Raw genomic sequence first — 26,023 nt, 5'->3', positions numbered from 1 at the left:
TGATCGAGCCATACAATTTGTAGAACGATCTATAAAAATGATAGTTACATCATTCAAAGAATCACAAAGAGTCCTACACTCGTCAATAATAATCCTATAAACCGAGCGAAAGCTAGGATGCGGGAAGTGATCAACCACAACTAACGCATCAGACTCCACTCTAACCCCATCTAACCTATTGCCTTTTAATCAAATGTGTTCCTCATGAATACTAACATCTTCACCCTCCATTGGAAAAAATTCCTAGATTTTTCTACACGCGAAAGCACTAAAGAAAATTCCCTTAGGAATGTGTAGCACTGCCTGATACTAACGAAACCCCATCCAGAAACAATTCATGCATCTACATTCAGTTTTTACACATTTGGCGGGGCACGACCAAGCCTGCAACCTAGTAGTTCCTAAACCAACTGCCTTCAAACTCGGTTAAGCATACTGACAATTCTTTAGGACCAAAAACACATAATTTAATGATATTTTCCGCAATAACACCATTATCATTCCAAACTGTACAGTTTCTACCATACCACATATCCCAAATTAGAGCCACCTAGTACAAAAATTATCAACATTCAAAACATTTTCATCCAGTTTGAAAAAATTCGCCAGGGGCCATCGTTAAACAATCATCGATACATTGTTCCACACCACTCCAACATAAGAATATTTAATACAAAATAGATTCAGATCTGATAGTTCTAATCACATGGACCTTACTGATCATGCATTATTTGGTCATCCACCATTAGATTTAGGCTTATTAGAATCCTAAGGTGGAGATTTAAAGCATCCCGCGGTTTAGATTTAATAAGCCTAAATCTAACGGTGAATGACCAAATTCACTTGGCCATTAAGGTCCATGTGAATATTTCCGTCGAATCTTATTCCACATAGCTTGCGAATCGGATCAATTGCAACCTGTCTCACTCCTACAACCATATTATCAAGACAAAATAAAATTGGCTTAAACCGCTATTTAACACTTATTCAAAATTTTGTTATTTATCTCCGATCTATTATTTGGTCACATTTAGTCCTTAACCTATCCTAATTAGTGCAATTTTATCTAATTTAAAAAGTGACTCGATATAATTGTTATTATATTAGCACGTGACTGTATTTTGATACTTAAATTTTAGTTTAGAGATTTGTTTTTTTTTTTAATCTAATTAATTATTTTGATATAAGAGAGTTCATATGACAAATAAACTTCAAGACGTGTCAAGTTTATATGTCAAAATATCATTACATATGAGAGAGACAACGGTTTTGTCAAGTTTCTATTTAAATTGGATGAAATTTCACTTATTGAGATCATTTAGGGACCAAATATAACCAAATAATAGATCATGGATCAAATAATCAAATTTTGAATAGGTCAACTACTCAATAACACGTTAAGCCAATAAAATTCAATTTTATACCTAGCCTAATCTAATTAACTTTTAAAAAAAAATCATAACTACGGCTGAGCGTGGATCTCGGAAATTCTAGAACCGAACCGAATACCCGAAAAAAAATTCAGAATTGGATTGAACCGTTGAATTTTTCTATATGACCGAACTGAATTGTACCGTTGACTTAATTAGGAAAATTCTGGAAATTTTTAAATTCATAATATTACTGAGTAAATATGTTAGAGATTCTAGCTCCAGATCGAATATCCGAAAAAAATCCAGAACTGGATTGAACCGTTGATATTTTTGTAGGACCAAACTGAATTGTACCATTAACTTTATTAGATACAATTTCAGAAATTTTCAAATCCCAAATTGTACCGAACCGTACTCACACTAACCACAACTATGGTAAAAAAAATTAGGCTTAATAGGCATCCAGCCCCCTAAACTTGTAACTTTTTTTCATCTGGCCCCCTCAACTTAGGGGACAACCTCTCAACCCCATCAACTCTCCAAAAACATCACATACAGTCCCCTAAACTTGTAACTTTTTTTCACATGGTCCCCTCAACTTAGGGGACAACCTCTCAACCCCCTCAACTCTCCAAAAACATTACATACAACCCCAGTTTGATGTCCGGTCCTGTTCTGATAACATTGAATCTGACTATGAGGCGATATTGAGCACTATAAATAGGAGTTAATTCCTCAAAAAAAAAGTAAAACTATATTGAAAGGCAATTTTTAGATAAGTGTTGTTTTGAATATACAAATTATGGGCTATATGTGATGTTTTTAGAGAGTTGAAGAGGTTGAGAGGTTGTCCTCTAAGTTAAGGGGGCCATTTGAAAAAAAGTTACAAGTTTAGAGGGTTGTATGTGATGTTTTTGGAGAGTTGACTTGAGAGGTTGTCGTCTAAGTTGAGGGGATCATGTGAAAAAAAGTTAAAAGTTTAGAGGGCCGTATGTAATGTTTTTGGAGAGTTGAGAGGGTTGAGATGTTGTCTTCTACATTGAGGGGGCCAGGTGAAAAAAGGTTACGGGCTACATGCCTGTTAAGGCAAAAAATTAATTCTAAACTTTTCTACTCACCTCGCCTCCTTCTCTCTGTAGTCTTTTGTGCGGCTCGTCTAGTGGTAGTGGTGGAACCTTCCCAAACCCTAGCAGCCTGCTGACGGCGGATCGACAGCCCTACCGGCGTAACTTTCACTCTTCTTCAACGGTTAGTCTATTCCCCTGCGATTCTTACTGACTATTGCTCTTTCGCTTTCGCTTTCTTTCCATTCTTCGTGCCTTAATTATACGTTTCAACAAATTGCAGAGCTGCCCGACTGTTAAGTGCAACAAATTCCAGTTCAGCAGATGGAGGATTGGGGTAAATACTTTCTTTCACGCTTTTTCTTTTCTTAATCAACATTATATTCTGTTGGGATGTCTGGTGGTACTGAAGATTTGGTATATGAACTGAATTAGCGAGTAATTTTGGATTTAGTATGCCGATTAAGCATTTTAGGCTGGATTTGTTAAATTGGATTAGAAAGGAATGTAGTTCATAGTTGTGGTTTTTTGTTCGATCTATAAGGCTTATATGTTCAAATTTAGTTGGGTTAAGTTGCAAAAATATCCTAACGTTTTGGGTCAGTTTATCCCTAACGTTTTGGATCAGTTTATCCCTAACGTCTAAAATGGTGCAATTTTACCTTACCATTGGAAGCCAAGATTAATGTTACTCCAACTCTTGAAAGCCAAGAGTAATTTTACCTGAAATTGATTTAAATTATCACGTTACGGACAAAATTACTTTTGGGTACCAATGTTAAGGATAAACACTTTCGCACTTGTCAGATAATGTTTACATTATTGATCTGCACCTTCTTGAATATGGTTCTAATATCTGATAGATGAATTGATGTTTTGAGGTTTTAATTTGTTGTTCTTTGGTTCTGATTTAAGCTAATGAAACTTAAAACTTAGTTAATTTATTGTATTGCTTGCTTTATTTTATTGTTGGAAGTATCTATGTCTGGATGGACTTGTAGTAGAGGCTTTTACTCAGAATTTCAACCAATATGTATAGTATGTAGTTCTTTGCCCAAATGTCCCAAAAAAAAAATAATGATAAATTTCTTATATCTGACTGTAGCCATATGGTTTTAAAATAATCAAGTTTGGCTGTCGTTTATTGGCTTTGTTCGGGTTTTGAAGAGTATAAGGAAATATACAAGTGGAGTGGCAATAGTTGCTAAATGACTCGAAATATAAAATATTGCTTTTTTTTTTTCTCTTTTTCCATGTAGACCTGAGTTTCGGACAGTGGGACATGATCAGGCGTGGTGGGCGTGGTGTCAATGCCCATTCTATTCGGAGGGACAGAGAGACACAGAGGCAGCCGAGGCCTACTAAGCAGCCGAGACATCACGTTAGAGTTGCTGAGGAGGAAGGAGGATTACACAACTTATGAGGAGCATGTGGATGATGTCGGTAATGAGACCGATATGTATGACTCGGGTCATGAGGAGATGGATAGAATCCCACTTCGTCAGGTGATAAAGGGGAGAGGAGGTCGTTTTGTTACTGGAGAGTCGTCAGATGGTAAATAATTTACATTTTTATTTTATTTTAGTTTGTTATTAGTTTACCTTAGTTATTATTATAACGTTGCAATCGTTTATATGTTATATATGTTATAACGCTCTAAGGATGCTGAGGACGATGCATGGCTTGTTACGGAGCGGGTGCCCGACGGTCCCGTAGATGGTAGTGTGATTCCCAGCTTTAATGGGCACGTTGCCGCTGGGATATGGAAAGGGCAGATGAGGAGCCTCCTCAAGTGCCATACTAGATCGGCTGATTGTAAAACATTGACCAGATGGTACAGGGAGTCGACCCGAGAGGTCCAGCAGATGATTGACGCATCTGGATTATCACACCTCCCATCGACGATGTTCGCCCACATCGATATGCCCCTCATATGCGCTTTTGTGGAGCGGTGGCAGCCGGACACTAACTCATTTCACTTGCCCGTTGGTGAGATGACCATCATGTTGCATGATGTGTGGCATATTCTACGCATTCCGGTGGAAGGGCATATGGTGACTTCTAACGAAGGGCCGCATATGCTTCAGACAATATGTATGGAGTTGTTGGGGTGCACTAGGAAGGAGTTGTTGAGTCAACATTATAGAGGTGGCGGAGTATTTGCTAGTTCTGTCATTGAGATGTGTTCGACAGAGCGGATTGTCGAGAGTGAGGCGATCGGGTGGATGTGGTTGATGTTAGGTTCCACCTTGTTTGTAGACAAGAGTGGCGACCAGATCCAACCCGCCTGCTTGCTGGAGGTGCAAGATGGGTTAGATGATTTGACTGGATACTCCAGGGGCTCAGCAGTACTAGCATACTTATATCGTCGGTTAGGTATTGCTAGTAGAGGAGATTGTGGGCAGATCACGGGATGTCTGACTCTTCTTCAGGCATGGATATTTGAGTACTTTCCGACCTTCAGACCCCGACAGGAGAGAGTACCAGTGGGACCACACGTACTTAGGGCTTGTATGTGGTCATCGAGCTCGATAGATTCGCCGAGGATATTCAGTTACTACCTTGATAGATTGACTACGAGAGATTTACAATTCCCATTTAATTATAGCAACAATGTATTTAAAATATATTTATTTACTTTTATATTAATTTACTTGTATACGTGTGCAGGTGATGTGGATGCCGTACGGTCCTGATATCGTATCTCGCACTTCGAGGACTATATATACAGGATGGATACGATATCGGGATGTGATGGAGATGTACATGCCTGGTCGATGCCTCCGCCGGTTGGGGTATGTCCAGACAGTTCCGATGCCGATTATTAGACCCTCGAAGGCCATACGTTCGTGGACTAGTTCTCAGTATCAGGTAGAGGTTCCAGACGTGATTGCAGTCGATATTTGGCGATTATTCCCCGATTCGTTATCGCTCATCACATCTCGGTACACTCCTGCTCGGATTACGTCAGCATGTGAAGACTCGTACATATCATGGTACAATCTTTATTCACATCCATGTGTCATAAACGATAATTATGCATCCACACGGGAGGTTTTTACTGGTTCCAACAATGAGATTGTAAGTGATTTTGATTTTAATTTTATGAGTTTACAAATATGTTTGTAAATTAGTAACAATCACAAATTGAACTTAACTGTTTTTTTTTTCTTATTTTTGCAGTGGTTAATCGTATGGCTAACTTGTGTTATAATATGATAGACGTGATTAAACAGTTAGATAAGGATGAGTCGATGAAGTGGACGGAGCAGTTGGCAAAGATTATAAGCGATAGGCATTTGGCCAGATGATATGAGACTGTATTTTGAGTTTTTTTATATATATGTATGGATTATATTGTACATTTCGAGTTTTTATATCATTTTAAAATCGTATTATACAGTTTGAGTAAACTAAAATATTACTAAATTGAAATATTGAAATATCACTAAAAATGAAAAATGAAATATCCGAGTAATTTGAAATATCAATAAATAGAAATATTTGAGTTCACCAAAATATTTATAAATATTTATTAAATTGAAATATCACTAACTTGAAATATTACTAAATTGAAATATTATAAAACTAAAATATCACTAAACTCAAATATAACTAAACCGAAATATCATAAAATTGAAACATTATTAAATTGAAATATCACTAAACTAAAATTAAAATTAAAATATTAATAAATATAAATATTACTAGACATAATTTAAACTGAAATATCATAAAACTAAACAATGGTGTCACATCTTACACATCAGGTAGTTCAATGGAAATTCGAAGTAAAAGACTCCTCTATGGTTTGGAGATTCCATTATCTTTCTCCATTATCTTTACCCATTAGTATGTAGACCTTATCTTCTACATGATTGTTTATATGCCAAGTACATAGCAAGTGTGTTGTATCTGGAAAAACTTCTCTGATTAGCCTTATCAACCCCAACTTCCAATCAGTCACAATAGTCCTCGGGTTCACATCAAACCCGATCAAATTTCTCAACCTCTCCATAACCCAACTATAGCTCGACTCAATCTCATCTTTTTCATAATCGTATAAGCTATCTCTTGTTGTTGTTAAATGGAGTCACCCAATAATTTAAAAAAAAAAGCATTATGTACTTGTTAGTTTTGTACATTGAATCCATGTCGATATACCAATGGTAGGTCCGCAATAATTTTACTGAATCTGGATGTGTCATAAACACATGCGTCAACACACTAGTCTCTGGATCAGCAAGCGTCAACTGAACATAATTGTTCTCGATAGCTAAATGGAAGAATTGATTAACCGAGTGTTTACCCTCGACACCATCCTTCCTCAACTGATCTCTATAATTATACACATGTTTTATTATTGTGTTGTCTGCTATGTTCTTTTCTTGAAGTGTCACCAAAATAGCATACGACTTTACTTGAGCCGAACTCATGTCACGCATAATTTTTTTGGATGCAGGACTGAGTCCGCTTATCTGTCGACATCCATCTGGATAAATAGCCAATGCATGATTGTGCATTCCCTTTATTCCTTTCTTAACTAAGATCCATCAACCAGAAAAGTCTTGCAATTTTACGACTTTAAGCTGGAATTTACAATCACACGTTTTAGTCTTACTTTTCCTTATTAAAGCCCTTCCAATACTTTTCTTAACACTACAACAAATCATCACTTGCGCCATGGTTAAAGTCGTGGCCCAAGTGTAGTTTTTCCGTGGCTATGCTATTTAGCCACGGAAATTCAAGGTGGGTACCCCCGTGGCACAAGTGAGCGTGGCTAGGTAGTTGCCACGAAAAAATAATGGTCGTAGCATAAATTGGTTTTTATGCCACGAAATAAAATACCCATGGCAAGAGATAACGACTCGTGGCAATCAATTCCACTTAGCCACGAGTATAACCGTGTCAAAATAGAACACATCTCACTAGAAACCTTGCTTAGCCACGGACATAACCGTGTCAAAAAGAGAATAATTGTGGCTAGAAACCTTACTTAGCCACGAACATAATCGTGGCAAACTTGATCAAATTTTAGTAATTTTTTTAATAAATTTCTAATTTCTTTTTTTTTTATTATTATCATAATTATAATTATTATTAATTTTTGAATTGAATGGAGCTATGTTAAAGAAGTTGGAACAAAAGAATACAACATAATTAAAATCCAAAATTTTAATCATTCTTAATGAAAAATAAATAATTATTAAATGAATATCAATCATTCTATAATTCGTAAAGAAACTATAGCAACATAAAAAAATCTCCTAATTAGAAAAAAAAATTAGGAAAACAATAAGTTTAAAGTAAATGTATCCAATACAAGTATTTTATTCCCTGTTACTACATACGAATAGCATTGGAAAACCCCATATTGTTGAATATAAACAGCTTTTCAAAGTTACAATGTATCCTGACCCACCAGCTCCTTGTCGATTTCTGTAGATCCCAAACAATCATATGTTAAGAGAAAATTTATTTAGTATTGACATGACTAAAAATAACATGTTAATATATGAAATTATTACTGAAATTTCATTGTCAACTTTCCATAATAACTATTTCCTTTCAATTAATTAATATGATAAGATACAACATCCAGAAACAATTAAAAGATGCAGGCAGAGACACAAGATTAGCCATGGCATGTCATTCCCCTGATATCGAACAACATAATTTAATCAATCCAAGTTCCTAAAGTATAACGACACAAAGCTTATGCTAACTTTTGAGTTTCCAATTTCACTGAAAAAATGAGAGAGATGAAAGATAAAATCAATTCAAAGTTTATACCTTATGCTAACTTTTGAGTTTCCAATTATAAGACTGTATTCCTTGTTCGTTTCCTTCTAGAATTTTTCTCAGCCACCAAAATGAGAGCAATGAAGAACGAAGACACGTTTACAATCCCTGCTCCCTAAACACACATAAACAGAACTCGGAGAACAGGATAGAGAGAGAAAGCTTACTTATTGCAAAGTTGTTCTGTTGATATGCTCTTCAGGCAGCCATGAAAAAGATTCAGTTAACTCAAGTTTTTCCTCCAGCTATGAAAATTCTCCAGCAAGTTGCAGGATGGCAAACAAGAAGAAGTAAATGAGAATCAATTCAAATCACATATTATAAAAAATGAATTGTCAAAAGAGCATGCCACTTATTAATGCTACACATACCACGTAAGAGAATTGCATATTCAAGACATGATAAACGATAAAATATGCAATGCCAGTACAAAACAGTTTAAGCTCAAAAAATGAAAAAGAAGAAGCCAACTTTAAAAGCTTTTTCGAATAGGTTCGGTTACAAGGAAGAGCTAAATTTGTATCTTATCCCTCTTTCAGAATATAAATTTTTATGCCTTAAAGAAAGGAAAAAGAAGAAGCCAACTTTAAAAGCTTTTTCGAATAACTCCTTTATACTGTTCACCACGACAACTTCTCAAAAGCTTTTGCTTTGCTTCGTGTTTGTGCGAAGCAATAATAAACTCGAAACCATGTTGAATTGCAACGTTTTTAGCCAATGCAATAGCTTCGGAACTTGTATAGAAAAGTATGCCTATAAATGAAATGACTATTATAATCGATCCTGTCACCAACCCAATCTTTTATTGGCACCTGAAAATAAATGAAATCTATAAAAATTGTAAAAAATGCACTTCAAACAAGTTAAAAAGTATAATGTTGAACAAATTACTTTGATTTCGGCCCCCGTAAGAGAGGCGAATCATCCACCCCCCTGCCCTAAGTGCAGGGCGGGGCAGGCGAATGAACTAGGCGGGATTGTCACCCGTCCAAGTAATCTTCAAAGAAAATAAGATTTTTTTTTTCAAAAACATTATTTCAGTATTCTCGGATCGCTTTTTTTTTACCTCATCTTCAAAATTGTCCATTTCCGGAGTTCTTGAGTCCTTTTCTTTTAGAGTTTCAATTTTGCTCAGGAGATGGAGAAATTTCAGTTTTTCTTAAAAAATATGAGAAGGGCGAAATTGTAAAAAAGAAGACTGTAATAAGTAAAAATGAGCGGTATTTAGCAATACAAAAAAAAAAGTAGAATAAAGCTTTATATGATTCTTTTTGTTAAAAAAAACTATATATATTGAATATATATTTTTATTCAGATTATGAATTTTATTATTGTTATTATAAAATAGGTTAATTGATTAAAAGTAAAGAAAATAAATGATTCGGGATATCAATAAAGGCCCAAAAGGCCCATAAGGCCCCAGGGCCCAAGCACTCTCTATAAGGAGACAGCTCAAACAAGGAAGTAGGGGCGGGTAACTCTTTCTCACTCTCATTCATTTGATTAACATACACTCTTGAGCTACTAACTGTCTTGATCGTCGGAGTGCCCACAGGGACCCTTCCCGGCGCAGAGACGAACGTCTAGAGCATCAGGCCTCTTCGACAAGGGCTCGGATCACTGTGTTTGCATTCCCTGATTATTTGGTGCAGTGAAGGTGGATTACAAGTGACTTCGGAGCTTCAAACAAAATGCAAACCCCTACTGAATCTGCCTCAACTGCAGTACCCGAAATAGGAGCAACTAGCTCCATGACGCACGTCGAGCGTACGATCCCAAACATTCCAATCTCCCCCAGAAACCTAGGGCCACTGATGGAAGAGGTAAGCCCTTAAGAAGAAGAGACCTTCAACACCACTCAATTCCTCAGTGCAATCCAAGGTTTTCAAACAACCCAGGCTATACATACGGCGGCTCAGATGAAGATCATAGACCAGCAAAGAAGTTTGCAGGAGGAGAACGCCAAAATCTAGCAATACCTTAAAGAGGCGGCAGAAATGCAAAAAGAGGGAACTTTGCCAGAGCAGGCCGCGAGGCCAGTGGTCATCGCGGGAAGAGGAGCCGGGGCCGTTACGACCAGTGAGGGCGGAGCGCGGCGAGAAGAGACTGCAGTCGCGAATAGCGAATACTTGTTGGAACTGAAAATTCAGCGTTTTCTGGACAAAAGGGCCCTCGGGGGCGTGATGGGAGGAAGCATCACCTCCAGCAAAACACCACTGGTGCAGAGGATCATCGAGACGAGGTTCCCACGGGACTGAAAAGCTCCTCGACTGACCCAATATTCAGGGACCGAAGACCCCAACGACCATGTGGCATCATTCATGAGCACCATCAACTTATACTAGAAGGACGAGGACATCATGTGCAAGGTTTTCCCGACCACCCTCTCATTGAGCGCGCAAGAGTGGTATCGAGGACTTGCCCCGGAATCAATTGATTCTTTTGATCTCCTAAAAGATCTTTTCCTCTCCCGGTTTACCGCAGCAGCGAAGGTCAGGAAGATCAGTTCGGACCTCAACGGGCTCAAGCAGCGAACAACCGAGCCTCTGCGCAATTTCCTCTCAAGGTTTCATCACATGGCCTCACAAGTTAAGGGCCTCAACCTGGAGGTGGCCCATGATGCCTTGGCAAAAGGGACTACTTACGAGCCTCTAAAGCAGAAATGTTTCCGAAAGATGCCAAGATCTTTCGAAGAGCTGATGACCATGGCACAGACATTCGTCAGATACGATGACTGTGACCGGCCCACCGGCTACGAGGAGACAGAAAGGGACAAGGCCAAAGGCGACACGCACAAGCAGGATAAAGGCAGGCCGATCCCGGAGGCACGTGAGGAAGCCCGAGTCCGCAAGGAGGCCCCGATGCCTTTTCCGGCCCGAATCGAGTGCGCCAACTTGGAGCGTAGGGGAGATAGATCCCGTGGCAAGGAGGTGCATTAAGCTGTTCAGAGCCAACCTCGCTGATTCACACAGCAAGTTCCGACCATCGATAAGAGCAAAACCCGAGCAGAAAAGGAGTACTGCAAGTATCACAAATCCTCTGGACATTCCACGGAGAACTGCTATCAACTACAAAAGGAGATTGAGCGGATCACGGAGCAGGGCACGCCACCAAAGATGATCAGGCAAAAGGAGCAGAGCCCGAAGCAGCGGGAAACGGGCCGAGTAGAGGAGCCTAAGCGACCAAGGTACCATGGGGAAATACACGTCATAAGGAAAGGAGCGCCAGCACTTTCCGCTCCACCCGAGAGCTCCCGTAAAAGGAAGGCAGTCGGATAGACACTAACGGTGCAACCACCACTCCGGACCAGCCATTCGGAGGCTCTTGTTGTCACCATCAACATCGCAGGTTTTAAGACACACCGAGTGCTAGTAGACACGGGAAGTTCGATGAACTTGCTCACCTGGGCAGCACTTCGCGCAATGAAGAATACTCACACTGCCCTCCGAGCTGGGACTTTCCCCTTAGTTGGCCTCTCAGAGATCGAAGTGCCGGTAAAAGGAGTTATCGCATTACCAACTATCTTCACCGAAGGGGTCGAGGAAATCGAGGATACCGCAGAGTGGGTGGTGGTCGATATCCCCCTAGCCTACAATGCCATCATCGGAAGGCCTCTTCTGGCCGCCCTGAGGGCCACAGTTGATATCTTCGGATTACGCCTGACTTTGCCCCTTCCGCATGGAAGGATTACCATCTAAGGAGATCGTATGTTGGCCAAAAGATTGCAGTGGGAGGCGACTCAGCCTCGGACAGCGCTCTACCTGGAGGATGGCCTGATGGACATGAGGGGTTACAATCCCGTGCCCATCGAGCCGGTCGATGACTGTATCCTCGGGGATAACAAGACAGTGAAAATGGGGACGAGGCTCGCATCCCCATTGGCCGAAGAAATCAAGGCTGTCCTGACAGAGCATTCGGATGTGTTCGCTTGGTGCACCGAAGACATCACGGGGGTCTCACCTGATCAAGCAGTACACAAACTGAGCATCGATCCATCTGTCGAACCCTTGAAGCAGAAGATGTGAGTGCATGCGAAGGACAAGCAGGCGGCAGTAAAGGCAGAAATTGACAAACTCCTAGCTGTAAAGTTTATCCGTGAGGTCAACTATCCGGACTGGCTTTCTAATGTTGTACTTGTAAAGAAAACCATCAGAAAGTACCGCATGTGTGTAGATTTTACAAATGTCAATAAAGCTTGCCCCAAGGATTCTTATCCGCTGCCTAACATAGATCAACTCCTTGATCAAACTGCTGGTCGCAAGATCTTGTCTCAGTTTGATGCCATCGCTGGTTTCCAGCAGATCCCTTTGGACCCAGCCGACGCCGAGAAAACCTCTTTCATTACGCACGAAGGCACATATTGTTACAATGTCATGCCTTTCGGGTTAAAGAATGCGGGGGCCATGTACCAGCGCTTGATAGATAAGATGTTCGCCCATCTCATTGGCAAAACAGTACAAGTGTATATCGATGACATGGTAGTCCTAAGCACCGAAGATGGCGACCATCCACAAGATTTGGCGGAGGTGTTTAAGATTTTCAGAGCCTACAACCTTAAGCTAAACCTGGAAAAATGTTTCTTTGGAATTCGCAGTGGTAAATTTCTGGGTTGCGTGGTATCGGAGAAGGGCATCGAGCCTAACCCCGCAAAGATTGAGGCAATCTTAGCAATGGAGCCACCGCGCAACCTGCAAGGGGTTCAAAGACTCAATGGAAGGATCGTCGCTTTGGGACATTTCATCTCCTGCTCGGCGCAGTGGTGTTTGCCTTTTTATAAAGCAATCAAGAAGGAGCATCCCTTTAGGTGGACTACGGACTGTCAGGCTGCGTTCAACGCCATAAAAGTTTTCCTCGCAACACCCCCACTACTGTCGGTGCCAAAACCAAAACAGGACATTCACTTATACTTCACCATCGCCGATGAAACAATAGGAGTCGTTTTAACTCAAGAAGAGGGGACGGAGCTCTTCCCGATCTACTTTTTAAGCAAAGTGCTGAAGGGAGCTGAAATCCGATACTCCGAGGTTGAAAAGGCTCTGTTCGCTATAACTCAAGCTTCAGAGCATCTGAGACCGTACTTCCAAGCACATACTGTTGTGGTCAGAACCAATTATCCGCTAAAAAAGGTCATCCAAAAACCAGAGGTCTCCGGTCGTATCACCAACTGGTCCGTTCGGCTCTCCTAGTTTGACGTACGTTTTGAGCCCCACAGGACGATCAAGGCTCAGGCACTTTCCGATTTCATCGTCGAGTTCACCAGTTGTTCTATCACCAAACCTACGACAACAACAGCTCACACCAACGACATCTGGACTATGAGTATAGATGGGTCCTGCGCTCCAGGACGGGCAGGCGCTGGCATAGCGATTCAAGGACCCGACAATCTCCACATGCGGTACGCCGTCCGGCTCGATTTCCCAACCATGAATAATCAGGCCGAGTATGAGGCCTTGATCGCAGCTCTTCGACTGTCGAAAACAATAGTGAACGGACAGCTAGCAATATGCTCGGACTCAAAGCTTGTCGTCAGCCATGTCAGCGGCACCTACAAGGCAAAAGACACAACGATGTGCCAGTACCTGGCCCTCACCACATCCTTGATCAATGACCTCAGAACAAAAGGAGTAACCCTTGACCTAATACTAGTACAGCGAGAGGAGAATGAGGAGGCAGATGCTATCTCCGCTCTTGCAGCAGGCGAACGGTCCAATGATCCGTTCACCTTAATCAAGATCGCAGGGGCCCCGACCATTCGCGTCGAGAGCTCGCTACAGATCGACTCAGCAGACGCCGCATCGGTGGGATGGAGAAGTCCAATTATCAAATATCTTCAGGATGGAACACTCCCCGCAGATCGGACGGCGGCATCCCTCGTGGTCCGACGTTCTTGGCATTATGCATTGCATGATGGCTTACTTTATCAAAAATCCGCCATGCATCCCTGGTTGCGCTGTATATCCGAGGAAGAGGGGGATCACTGTCTTAATGAAATTCACCAGGGCGTCTATAGCTCGCATCAGGGCGCCTGGACAATTGCGAAGAAGGCCCGGCTCTAGGGGCTCTACTGGCAGACCATGGATTCTGACGCAATCCGTCTAGTCCGCAGTTGTCAGGCGTGTCAGCTACACGCCAATACTCATCACGCCCCGGCGGCTCCATTCAAAGGCATTATCACACCTTGGCCATTCACGGTATGGGGCATCGACCTGCTCGGCCCATTCCCGATGGCTTTGGCACAAAAGCGTTTCGTTGTAGCAGCGGTCGATCACTTTACCAAATGGATCGAAGCTGAAGCAATTGCCAAGATAACCGCCGATAATGTCATCGGTTTCCTCAAGTGAACAATCATATACCGATTCGGGGTCCCTCACTCTTTCGTCACTGACAATGGGAAGCAGTTCGACTGCAGTCAGTTTCGTGATTTTTGCGCGGACTGGGGCATCAAAGGATGGTACACATCGGTGGCACACCCTCAGAGCAACGGCCTCACTGAGGTAAGCAACTGAACACTCCTTCGAGGAATCAAAACGCGACTATCCGACCAAGGCAGGGCATGGCCCGACCATATTACGGTAATATTATGGTCATACCGCACCACCCCTCATACAGGAACAGGACGCACTCCTTTTTTCCTCGCTTATGGGGCAGAAGCAATGGCACTATCTGAAGTCATCCTTCGCTCCCCCCGACAAACCAGTTTCGGAGAAGTCGACAACAGCGCAGAGCTCAGGGATGCCAACGACCGACTAGAGGAGGAGCGCCTTAATGCTCTATTGCATATCACGGCCCATAAGCAGAACATTGCGCGTTATCACGATAGGAGAGTTCTCCCCCGCACTTTTCAAGTCGGAGACCTTGTGCTCAGAGACGCCGCAGCTGCACAATCCCCATTAGCTCAAGGAAAGCTTGGCCAATCATGGGAAGGGCCGTACAAGATCGACACTGTTCTTCACAATGGAGCTTACAAGATCGCCTCTTTAGACGATTTGGTCTACGACAATAGCTAGAATATCCAGACATTGAAGAAGTATTATCAATAGCTTGTAACGAGAATTATGGTTAATAAAGTTGTTTTCATTTTTTCGTCTAACAATCCCATATTGTTAACGATTCTGAGCGAGCAGAACTCTATCGCGTTCTCCGCCCATATAACATTCAAATGTTATCATAAGGCTCTTCGAGCATCTCGAACGCCTTCGACATCGTCTAACAATCCCATATTGTTAACGATTCTGAGCGAGCAGAACTCTATCGCGTTCTCCGCCCATATAACATTCAAATGTTATCATAAGGCTCTTCGAGCATCTCGAACGCCTTCGACATCGTCTAACAATCCCATATTGTTAACGATTCTGAGCGAGCAGAACTCTATCGCGTTCTCCGCCCATATAACATTCAAATGTTATCATAAGGCTCTTCGAGCATCTCGAACGCCTTCGACATCGTCTAACAATCCCATATTATTAACGATTCTGAGCAAGCAGAACTCTATCGCGTTCTCCGCCCATATAACATTCAAATGTTATCATAAGGCTCTTCGAGCATCTCGAAACGCCTTCGACATCGTCTAACAATCCCATATTGTTAACGATTCTGAGCGAGCAGAACTCTATCGCGTTCTCCGCCCATATAACATTCAAATATTATCACAAGGTTTCTCGAGCACCTCGAACGTTTGCAATATCATCTCACGCTTCCCATATCAATAACGATTATCTAGTCTCGCTAACTAAACTTTCTCCATGTTGTAATACCGTCGAAAATCCAAAAGCATAAAATTTTTTAGGAATCTTCACAAACAAAGCGGATAGATTCAGATAGACGCACAAACTACATCAACTATGTCAACTAAAACATCGAAATGCTACAACAAGGTCGCTCCAGCTACAAAGAAAGACATTGCAAATGCACCTATGGCTAAAACAACACATACACGGATCCAACATTCATTCAGGAAGAACGAGGACGGTCAGGGTTCAGGATTTCCTCCTCATCCATCAAATCTTGATGCATCGCTCTCCAGTCCACACACTCATCGGTATTATGGCCGTTCTGCCTATGATATAAACAAGCTTTTCCCACATGTGTCACACGGTGATTAGGGTTAGCAGGAAAGGGACCAAGGCTACCCTGCCTAGCAAACTCCAAAAAAACCACACTCTGAGGTTTGACAGGATCAATGAACGTCGGACCATACGGACGCGTCAGCGAAGCATGACGCCCTACTCGCCGGTACTCCGTCTCAGGAGGCAAGTTAATCACCCTTTCCATCTCATCAGCCAGAAGCCTTTTTATCCAGGAAGGATGCGGATTAAGCACCAGAGCGACAGTCTCATCAGGCTAGAGATACCCGATACCTTCATGAGACTAGATTTTCTTTTCGGTCGAAGAGAGCGCGCTAACAGCTACCTCACAGGAATCGGTGACAGATACAGTGTAGGGAACAGAGTTCTCACTCTCCACTTTACTCCGTTGAGAGGATAATTCCCGGTTCATCCAAACGGGGGATGAATACCTAACCTTCCATTCCAAGTCGTGCTCCTCAGGCAGCAGACAATAAACGTAGGAATGTGGCATCGTCGATTTTGCCTTTCGCACCTCCAACACGCGGGCTGGATCGACAATGTCCCGAAGCGACATTCTCCGAGCAGATTAGTTAAAGAAGCAAAATAAGAGAAGAAAGACGGATTGCAGGTCCACAAAAAGCCGGCTCCTATTTATAGCAAGAAGGAGAGAAGACGTGAAAGACATCACAATGAACTCCAATCAAATCAACATACAAGAGGCATCATTAAAATACCACATGATCACAAAAAAGATTCAGATTGTATGGGTAATCATTACATCTTTTAAAACAAAAGCAAAGGAGCAAAACACACAACTGCCTACTATTTCTTCTTGAAACGACCACAGAATTCGACAGCCTTCGCATGGGCAGTTTTATCATACACATTCGGAGCGAAGATCACCTCCGGAGGAACCTCATACCCGGCAGAGTGAGCAGCGGCGATCAGCATCATGCGATCCATCTTTATCAGCTTCTCCTCGCGTTGGCCAGCGAAATCATGAAGATCAGCAGCCTCCTTCCGTGCAACTTCCAGTTGTTGCCTAAGAGTGTCGTTCTCCGCGGACAGCAGGTTCGCCTGTCCCATCTTTTTCTTCAGATTTTCTGTCACTCGGTGAGTCCATGCAACGACCATCTTGAGCAACACCCGGTAAGCACGGATCTCCTTGGCATCATGTGTCAACCTCTTGGAGAGCTCCACTCGACCGATCGTCTCTACTTTCAATTTCTCGGACAGAACGGTAATCTCGGCCCCACGACGTTCCAAAAGCTCCCCGGCCGCTACCAATCTCTTGCTTGCATCCTCCAGGCCGCCAATAGATTTCCGCAGAGCGTTTTCCATGTCACGAAAGACTTGATCGTCATTCACGCACATGTCAAAAACCCTGGTTGCATTCTGGATAGCCTACATAAAATAACACAAGTTAAATCCGAAAATCATGAAAGCTAAATCTAGGCAAACAATGAAGATATAAAAACCCACCACACTAAGCGCCGATAAGGTTTCCAAGCCTAGGTTCATTTTTGAAACCCCCTCCATTCGCTGGTGCTCCCCGGGAACTCTGGCAACACGAGCCATCGCCCGCGCTAGCTCGGAGGTCATCATATCGAAATGCACCGATAAATTCATGACATAGTCCCTGAACTTGGAGATTTTCGTTTTCATCCTCTTAACCATTTCCGGATGATCTCCTACCCGATCGGGCAAATCAGTAGACAGCTCGGTCCCGCCATCAATACAAGACTGCCTGGCACCCTCGTTGGCCCCAGCTACATTTTTCCCAGCAGGCTCTTCCCCGGCCCTAGATTCATCGACAGATTTCCCCGTGTCCCTTTTTCGCTTTCGAGCAAGTACCCCGTGATTCGGGCTCTCGCCTTTTTCCTCTTCAACAATGATCACCTCCACATCGCCCTCGGTCTCCTTGGCAGCTGAATCATTCACTGGCATTCCTTTCGGGACGTCGACCTTTGCGTTAACATCTTCTTGCGCGTCAAGAACCCCTCCCATACTCTGCACCACTTGGTTCGCATCCTCGAGCGAGGAAAACGAAGCTAGCGAACCCGAAGCTCCTCCAAACGCCTCATCAGCGGTCTTTAGACCAACACTAAATTCGTTGGGGTCAAAGTCCATGCTGACACGGGGATCTCATGGACCTGCAAAAACAGAAGAAAAAAGTACACTAAGGCATTCCGAATACACAACAGAGCATTATGTGCGACGAAATTCACAAAACAAGTCTAAAACCCCAACCCCTCACCTACAACGGCAACATTCACCGAGATCGCCTCCAGTTCCGCCAATTCTCCAGCCTTGAAGTTATATCCCCGTTTCCATTTCTCAAAATTCGCAACCGACCACCCCGCAAGTTGAGCCATCCGCCACTGGTTCCAGATGTAGTAACCGGCGGCCAGGAAATGACGAACTAACTCATCTACATCCTGCTTATGATCCTTATCTGACGGGAGCTCTTTTAAGTATTTCACTAGATTCTCCTCAAAAGGCAGCTTCGGGCGGGTTTTCAGCCATCGACTGGAGTCCATGGGGTCTTCGTTCCATACTACCCTAAAAGGAAAAGTCTCCGTCGAGTTTCCTCACCAGGAAATAGTAGTGCCGGTATTCAGATACTTTATCTTTCAAACCACCGATCACTTTGAACTTCTGGTGGGAGAACATAACTTGTTGAGATCAGGGCCCTTTACTTGGTTTAAAAAACTCACGAAAAACCAAACTCGTTGCTCGGTACCCGGCTGATGGACACAAAGAATAGAAGGCCACCATCATTCTCCATCCGTTCGGATGTATTTTCCCGGGGCACAGATCGTATTCCTTCAGCACTTCTACAAAAAAGGGAAGAAGCGGCAGCCGCATCCCTGATTCAAATTGCTCCTCATAAACGATCAGCTCATTTGCGCCACTCGTAGAGTGAGCTCGATCTTCTTCACCTAGCGCAACCAATTCATAGGGTTTCCCGAGTCGATATACCACAGATATCGCCGGTAGATCCGCCGGGACGATTATACTATACGCATCCTCCACCAAAAAGGATTCCGGTCTCTTAGGTCGCTCTGCTTTCTCAAAGCGCTTACCGTCAATATTAGAAGTCCCGGGAGATCGAGTCCACACCCTCTCGCGCATTTCGTCGTAAATCGCGGTAAGGGGACGTTCCTCGGTAATCAGACCCTCCAGCACAACCACTGCCACCTCTAGAATGCCGGCAGCAACACCTCCGGCAGGCCGCTCTACGGTAGGCGGCGGACGAGCGACAACTTTCTTTCTTTTCTTCGCCTCACTGGCCACTGCGCTAGTTTCACCCTCTTTTTTCGCTCGCCTTTTTCGTGTTACTGTCCGCGTCCGTGAAGCGTCACGAAGCGTGAAGTCACTAGGAGTAACTGGCGGCAGTCTGCTTAGGGCTCCCCGTGAAGAACCCTCTGACATAATACCCCTCCCTAGAAAAGACGAAATAAAAAAATGCAAAACCAAAGCTAAGAAAAAATACGACTAACCTTAAGAAAGAGTTACTACAAACTATCGTGAGGAATCTCCCGAAGAACAATGATAGTCAGATGACCACCGAATACGCAGCTAGCACGAACAAACGAAGGTGGATCAGCAAGATTGCAGGAAGAAGACAGAACCCACAGAAAACAAAAACGACGACAAATACTCTCCAGAAGAAAATTTGAGGAAGAAATAAGAAGCTTTCTATATACCTCTTCTACTATTTATATCAAAGGAGTAAGGGCGCCGACACCGCGCATGTTTTCGAGAAATATTTACGGCGCATGCTGAGGCATTAATTACAGATGCAATTAATGTTGCACTACAAACAAAAAACACATACAGCAATCCCAGAGGTCTCTTTAATTCATCCGAAGAGCTCTTCATACAGTTGTCCACCAATATCTAAGCAAGAAACAGTTGCCATCTCAAATCTTCTCGCATAAAATACTCGAAATGACTGTTCGGCGGCGGGACTACATGATTCGGGATATCAATAAAGGCCCAAACGGCCCATAAGGCCCCAGGGCCCAAGCACTCTCTATAAGGAGACAACTCAAACAAGGAAGTAGGGGTGGGTAACTCTTTCTCACTCTCATTCATTTGATTAACATACACTCTTGAGCTACTAACTGTCTTGATCGTCGGAGTGCCCACAGGGACCCTTCCCGGCGCAGAGACGAACGTCCGGAGCATCAGGCCTCTTCGACAAGGGCTCGGATCACTGTGTTTGCATTCCCTGATTAATAAATATTAGGGAAAAATATAAAAATAAACCTTATGGTTATACCTGTTTTCGATCGCCAGCCTTGTGGTTTAGAAACTTATAAAACGGTACCTTGAGGTTCATTTCATTAGCAAACACATGCCAAATTGACTAACAATGTTAAAAAAAAAGTAAAAAGTTAAAGAGAAAATAGTTAATTTTATCCTTATATTTATTTATTTTATAAATTAGACGTTCTTATTATCTAATTATCACAAACCAATCCCAAAAATAAAAATAAAAAAATCAATTACATCATCTTCTCTATTTCTATTTAATTCGTACACCACCCACTAAAAAAAAACACTAGAAAAACACAGGAAAAAAACAGAGAGAAATGAAATCGGTGCTTTTGAAACGCTTACTGCTCTCTTTCTCGCTCCTTAAACCCAGACCCCAAAAACCTCTCTTCCATTTCTCACTCTCTTCCTTTTATCGCTACCGCTATATCTCTTCCCTCCCTCTCCTTATCTTTTGTCTTCAATCCCAACTGCATCGCTCATTTTGCTCAACTCTATGCGTCTCTTCTTCCATGGTTGATTCTCTTGAGAAACAGTTCAAGGAGTTCCGTACGCATCTTGAAGAGTCTGGGACCTTACGGGAGAGGATTTGAGCTATCATTTCAGAGATCGGATCCTCCACCAAGATAATCCATGCCAATCTTCTTCTTGTTCAGCAGTCTCGCCCCCTTTCAGGTATTCAAATTTGTATTAGCGATTTGGTATGGCTTTTTTTTGTCATTCAATGTTTCTGATTTAAGCGCAGAGGTTTAGAGGAAGCTAAGAGTTAAATTGAAGTGCTAAAAGGACACTATAGCCGACTTGCAGAAATTATGCGCGATTACTCCGAGCAATATTATAGATAAGGGTTTCTTAGATAGCTTCACTTTGAATTTTGAATTGCATTTTTGGAGTTAGTTACTTTTTTGTTCTGTTTGGATTTATCAAGGTATCATGGAGATTGGAAGAGTGAAACTCAGTCTATGGTTTCTTTGCTTGTATTTATGCACTAGTTAGAAATGGAAAATCTGCTTATGCATTCTAAAGCTGAAGAAAAACTTGGATGTATGCAGGGGCGGAACCAAGGGGTAGGGTGGGTTCGAGCCCCGGTAGGCCGCCGGAGAATTGAATTTTTTTTCTAGTAATAGTGTCTGATAATATTTTAGAGAAAATTATATTGATTCTATATAGTATTATTTTAATATTTAAAGGTAGATGAGATGGTTAAGGATACTTACTTTTTTTCAACTCCCTCCAACCTCATTTTCTTTTAAAAAGTTTTTATTTATTTTTATTTTCATAACACTTTTAAATTCATTTTTAATATGTCTTTAACATTAATAAATAAATAAATATATTTATTATTCATTTTTATTATATCTTTACATTAAAAAAAGTAAATATGTTTAATTTTCTATTAGTTCAATGTTAGTTTCTAAAAAATGATAACAGTTTTATAGTTTTAACGCGTTAGAGGCTAATTTTTTTCCCAGCCTTAATGAACTGGACTTTGAAAATTCACCGTCAATCGTACGGTTAAAATTAGCCATCCAAATCTTAATTCCTGACTCCGCCACTAGCAAGAAGAGAAAGAGAAAGAGAAAGAGAAAGAGAAAGAGAAAGAAAGTAAAAATTGTTATTGTTTTGTTATTCTTCAAATAGTGTTTACTTGTTTGAAGTTTAAATCATTATAAGAAACATCTTAGATAATAATAATCATTTGCTATTAGCATATGTAATTGTAAATTGTATTAAAAAAAATGCACAATTGCAAACTCAATTGTCACTTATTTAGAAGTACGTTTTTTAATAGTTTGAATTTTTTTTACTTTATCAAAAAATTTCTTGTTTAATATTTGAGCCTCGGATCATGTGGGACTCTGGTTCCGCCACTGGATGTATGCTTATGATATCTCTATGTAAACAATTTGAATGATGTGAAGTTTATAGAGAAGACAGTCTAATTGATTTTTATTTATTTTTATTTTGGAGGTTTGTTTATGATAATTAGATAATAACGGGGTTAATTTATAAAATAAATAAATATAATGATAAAATTAACTCTTTTCCTTTTGACTTTTGACTTTTTTCTTTAACACCGTTAATCAATTTGACATATGTTTGCTAACGGAATGAATCTCAAGGTACCATTTTATAAATTTTTAAACCACAAGGGTGTCAATCAAAAATATGTGTAACCACAAAGTTTATTTTTATACTTTTCTCTAAATATTATATGACGTGTGAGACCCATCAAATAGTGTAATTGTGACTCACCACTATAAAGAATTTTTTATGGAGATGTTTGGTGGAGAAAGTTGTTAGAAATGGGTGAGGTGCAACTCTCCAACCATCAGAGTTGTTCTTATGGATCTCCTATTTGCCTTATGTGAAAAGTAGTAAAAGATAGTTCTTTTCCAACAACAAACATCGAATAGAAACAACAAATAACAAATAAACCAACCGTGACTAAATTTTTGTCCAAGTGGATATTAATAAAATTCTATAGCTATATAGTAATAAAAGTAGGGTAAATTTCACACATGGTATACAACCTTTGCTCTAAATCACACTTTGGTGTACAACCTTCAAAATGTCACACTAATATGCACGAACTTAGGGGTGACCTCACACTGTGGTGTATAGCCGGTGAGAATGACCGGTCAACCCCAGTCAACCCGCCACGTCACCCATATCCCACTAATTCTAATTAAAAACGTGGGCCCCCTAAATGTGTAATGTCTAAAATACCCTCATTTGGTTTTCCCTCCTAATTAATCACCTACCCATCTCCCAATACACGTCCCTTCGTTCTTCTTCTTCTCTCTCTCTCCATTCCTCATCGTTCTTCTTCCTTCTCTTCGACATTGGCAAATTATCTGGGTTGCAGAGGAAGATTTTAAAAAACCCTAACATATACAAACGAAACAGTGTTCGTGATGTCTTCAACAACGCATAGCATCAATCGATTTGGAAGCGGAAGGATCTGCCACTGTGGAATCGAAGCTCAACTGAAAACTTCATGGAGCGATTCAAATCCAGGAAGAAGATACTTCAACTGTATCAATTTCGGGGTAAGAAATTATATCCTCTTCTCTCCATCTCATACTCTGATTTCTTTATGAATTTTAACCTAGTTTATGCTATTCATCGCATACTCGACAGAAATCAAATGCTTGCAACTTCTTCGAGTGGATGGACCCAGTAATGGATGGTAGGGGCAAAATCGGTGATTATTGGATTACTGAGGAAGCTAGACAGGATTGAGAACGAATGCAGCAGGGTGAAACGTGAATTAGAAAGGGAAAGACGTTGTGATGCAGATTTGCAGAATAATAGAGAGCTGGTGATTGAGATAGAAAGAAATAGGGGAAGGATTTGCAGTTAGATATGGATTGTGATTGCTGTAATAATTGCTCTGTTTATGTTGTGTGTTATGGGTTGATTTGTGCTAATGTAAAAACAGAGGATTGCTATGTTAAATATTCTATGGCTTGTAATGGTCATATTTATGTTAATTAAATGCCTTAATGCTAATTAAGTGGCTTGCTGCTGTATACATTTTTTTGTGTTTTTTGTGATTTGGTTGGAACACATAAGGTAAGAAATACATAAGGTAAGAAAAATACACATAAGATAAGGTAAGAAATACATATTTTACCAAGATTGAACATTGAACATGATGTTGCTAAGAATTGAATTGCTAAATTCATAAATTATTTGGTCTGCTAAAGACGTTTTTGATGCAACATTTGCAAGAGAATAAATTACCATATTCTACAAGAGCATTGCCAATAAAACACAAATTCAAGATACTGCTAAGAATTGAATTGCCAAATGCACAAACTATTTCCATTAGCAAAAAAAAGTTTCTCAGGGCATTGTTAACCCAACAAGTTTATGCCACCATGGGCACTGCACAAAAAAAGACCAAATTTTATGCCCACATGGGCACTGCACAAAAAAGAACAAAAGTTATGCCAACATGGACACTGCCTGCACAAAGAGACCAAAGTTTCAGCCAACATAGGCACTGCACAAAATACAAAATTTCAACCAAATTCAACACCTAACAACAAAGCTATCCTAATGCCACGGTCTCTGTTGATTTGAAGATGAACTTCTTGTACGTCGTCCTCTTCCTAGATGAACACCGGTTCTTGCATTTGGTTGTCTTCTTTCTCTGCTTGGCTGGGTTGGTTGACTAGTTGAGGCAACTGTCTGACTAGTTCCCTGATCAACTAATATACATTAGCACTTGAAACAAACTGCATTAAAAGAGTAATTATCGAAACAAAAACCACCACTTACATCCATCATCCAGCGGACTGTGGTAGATGGTGGGGGCTGTGATGTTGCTGGCCTTACAGAAGTAGAAGTACTAGGTGGTGAATCTGCTGGCCTTGGAGCAGTAGCAGTTCTAGGTGGTGATGTTGCTTTCCTTGGAGTTGTCCTGGCTCTCTTTGACTACAATAAACAGATATGAAGAATAGTTAGTTCCATATCAGAAATGTAGATTATATAGGGACATTACACAACTAATACATGTGGAGCAGTTGATTGTGTAGCTTGTGATGTGCATGTCCTTTTGTTGTGGTTCTTACCTCCACATTTTCTACATGTCATGTACATGTTACCTTTCCTGCTCAATTTACCTCTGCTAGATGTCTCAATTTCTTCAGGTTCTTTCCTTCTTGCCCTTTGCCTTCTACCACGCTTGGACTTCACTGGTGAAGGAGGCTCAATTGGCACAGGTGGAACCTCATTGGGCCATTGATCCATGCCATTAGTTGGTTCAATAATGAAACTGTAGACTTTCAGATATGTCTCTACTGAATAGCAATCTGCTAGGTAATTCTCTGGGTTGTCGTTTTGGCCTATAATAGCAGCACAACCGTGACTGCAAGGGATTCCATTCAACTGCCATCGTCGACATGTGCAAGTGTTATCCTCTAGATTCACGACAAACTGCTCTCCTAGACCATTGATTTGAACTCTAGGCCCCCTGAGTAAGTTGGAACATAATGTCTTGCCCAATCCTTGTTGGTTTCTAGCTTCTTCAAAATCTTTCCACAGAACTTCTTGTTATTCTTCCTCATAATATCTGCTTTGTTCTTTATCCTCTTCATTAACTTGACTTTAATCATCTCATACATTGTGATAATGTCCTTATCCCTTGCGTCAAGGATGTACTTGTTGAAGCACTCACACAAGTTATTTAAGAGCATATCACATTGTGCCCTGTAACAGAAAACAAGCATTCAAATTACATTATTGAAACAAAATCCATCACAAACAAGCATTCAAATTACACATTGTGCCCTGTAACAGAAAACAAGCATTTAAATTACCTTTCAGAGAAGCATGCCCTGGCCCAGTGTTCGCTTGGCCGTTGTCTAAGCCATTCCCTTGCCTCAAGTGAAATATGTTCAATCTTGTTTAACCATTCCTCATG

General features: G+C 41.2%; 1 protein-coding gene and 1 long non-coding RNA gene across 3 annotated transcripts; both read left to right on the top strand.

Moving 5' to 3' along the window:
- Positions 1-1,896: 1,896 nt before the first annotated feature.
- Positions 1,897-5,835, top strand: LOC136202206 (protein MAIN-LIKE 1-like). 2 transcript variants are annotated; one of them, XM_065992703.1, is made up of 6 exons: positions 1,897-2,621; positions 2,721-2,774; positions 3,697-3,991; positions 4,099-4,990; positions 5,108-5,518; positions 5,621-5,835. In XM_065992703.1, the coding sequence occupies exons 3-5, from the start codon at positions 3,989-3,991 to the stop codon at positions 5,131-5,133; spliced, it is 921 nt and encodes a 306-aa protein (XP_065848775.1). In that variant the 5' UTR covers positions 1,897-2,621; positions 2,721-2,774; positions 3,697-3,988; the 3' UTR covers positions 5,134-5,518; positions 5,621-5,835. The 2 variants fall into 2 exon arrangements, 1 of the variants encoding a protein (XP_065848775.1); XR_010674354.1 differs by lacking the exon at positions 4,099-4,990 and having other exon boundaries at positions 2,232-2,621.
- Positions 5,836-20,896: 15,061 nt separating this feature from the next.
- On the top strand, positions 20,897-21,816 carry LOC136203597 (uncharacterized). Its single transcript, XR_010674914.1, has 2 exons — positions 20,897-21,264; positions 21,335-21,816. It is a non-coding gene; the product is annotated as an uncharacterized lncRNA (long non-coding RNA).
- The last annotated feature ends 4,207 nt before the right edge of the window (positions 21,817-26,023 follow it).

This window comes from Euphorbia lathyris, chromosome 8 (assembly GCF_963576675.1).
Source record: "Euphorbia lathyris chromosome 8, ddEupLath1.1, whole genome shotgun sequence".
NCBI classification, from domain to species: domain Eukaryota; kingdom Viridiplantae; phylum Streptophyta; class Magnoliopsida; order Malpighiales; family Euphorbiaceae; genus Euphorbia; species Euphorbia lathyris.
This window is presented reverse-complemented; position numbering and strand designations above follow the sequence as displayed.

Excerpts from the sequence above, each read along its gene's own strand:
- LOC136202206 (XM_065992703.1), top strand. Across the intron at positions 4,991-5,107 it reads AGATTCGCCGAGGATATTCA|GTGATGTGGATGCCGTACGG; the intron begins GTTACTACCTTG and ends ATACGTGTGCAG.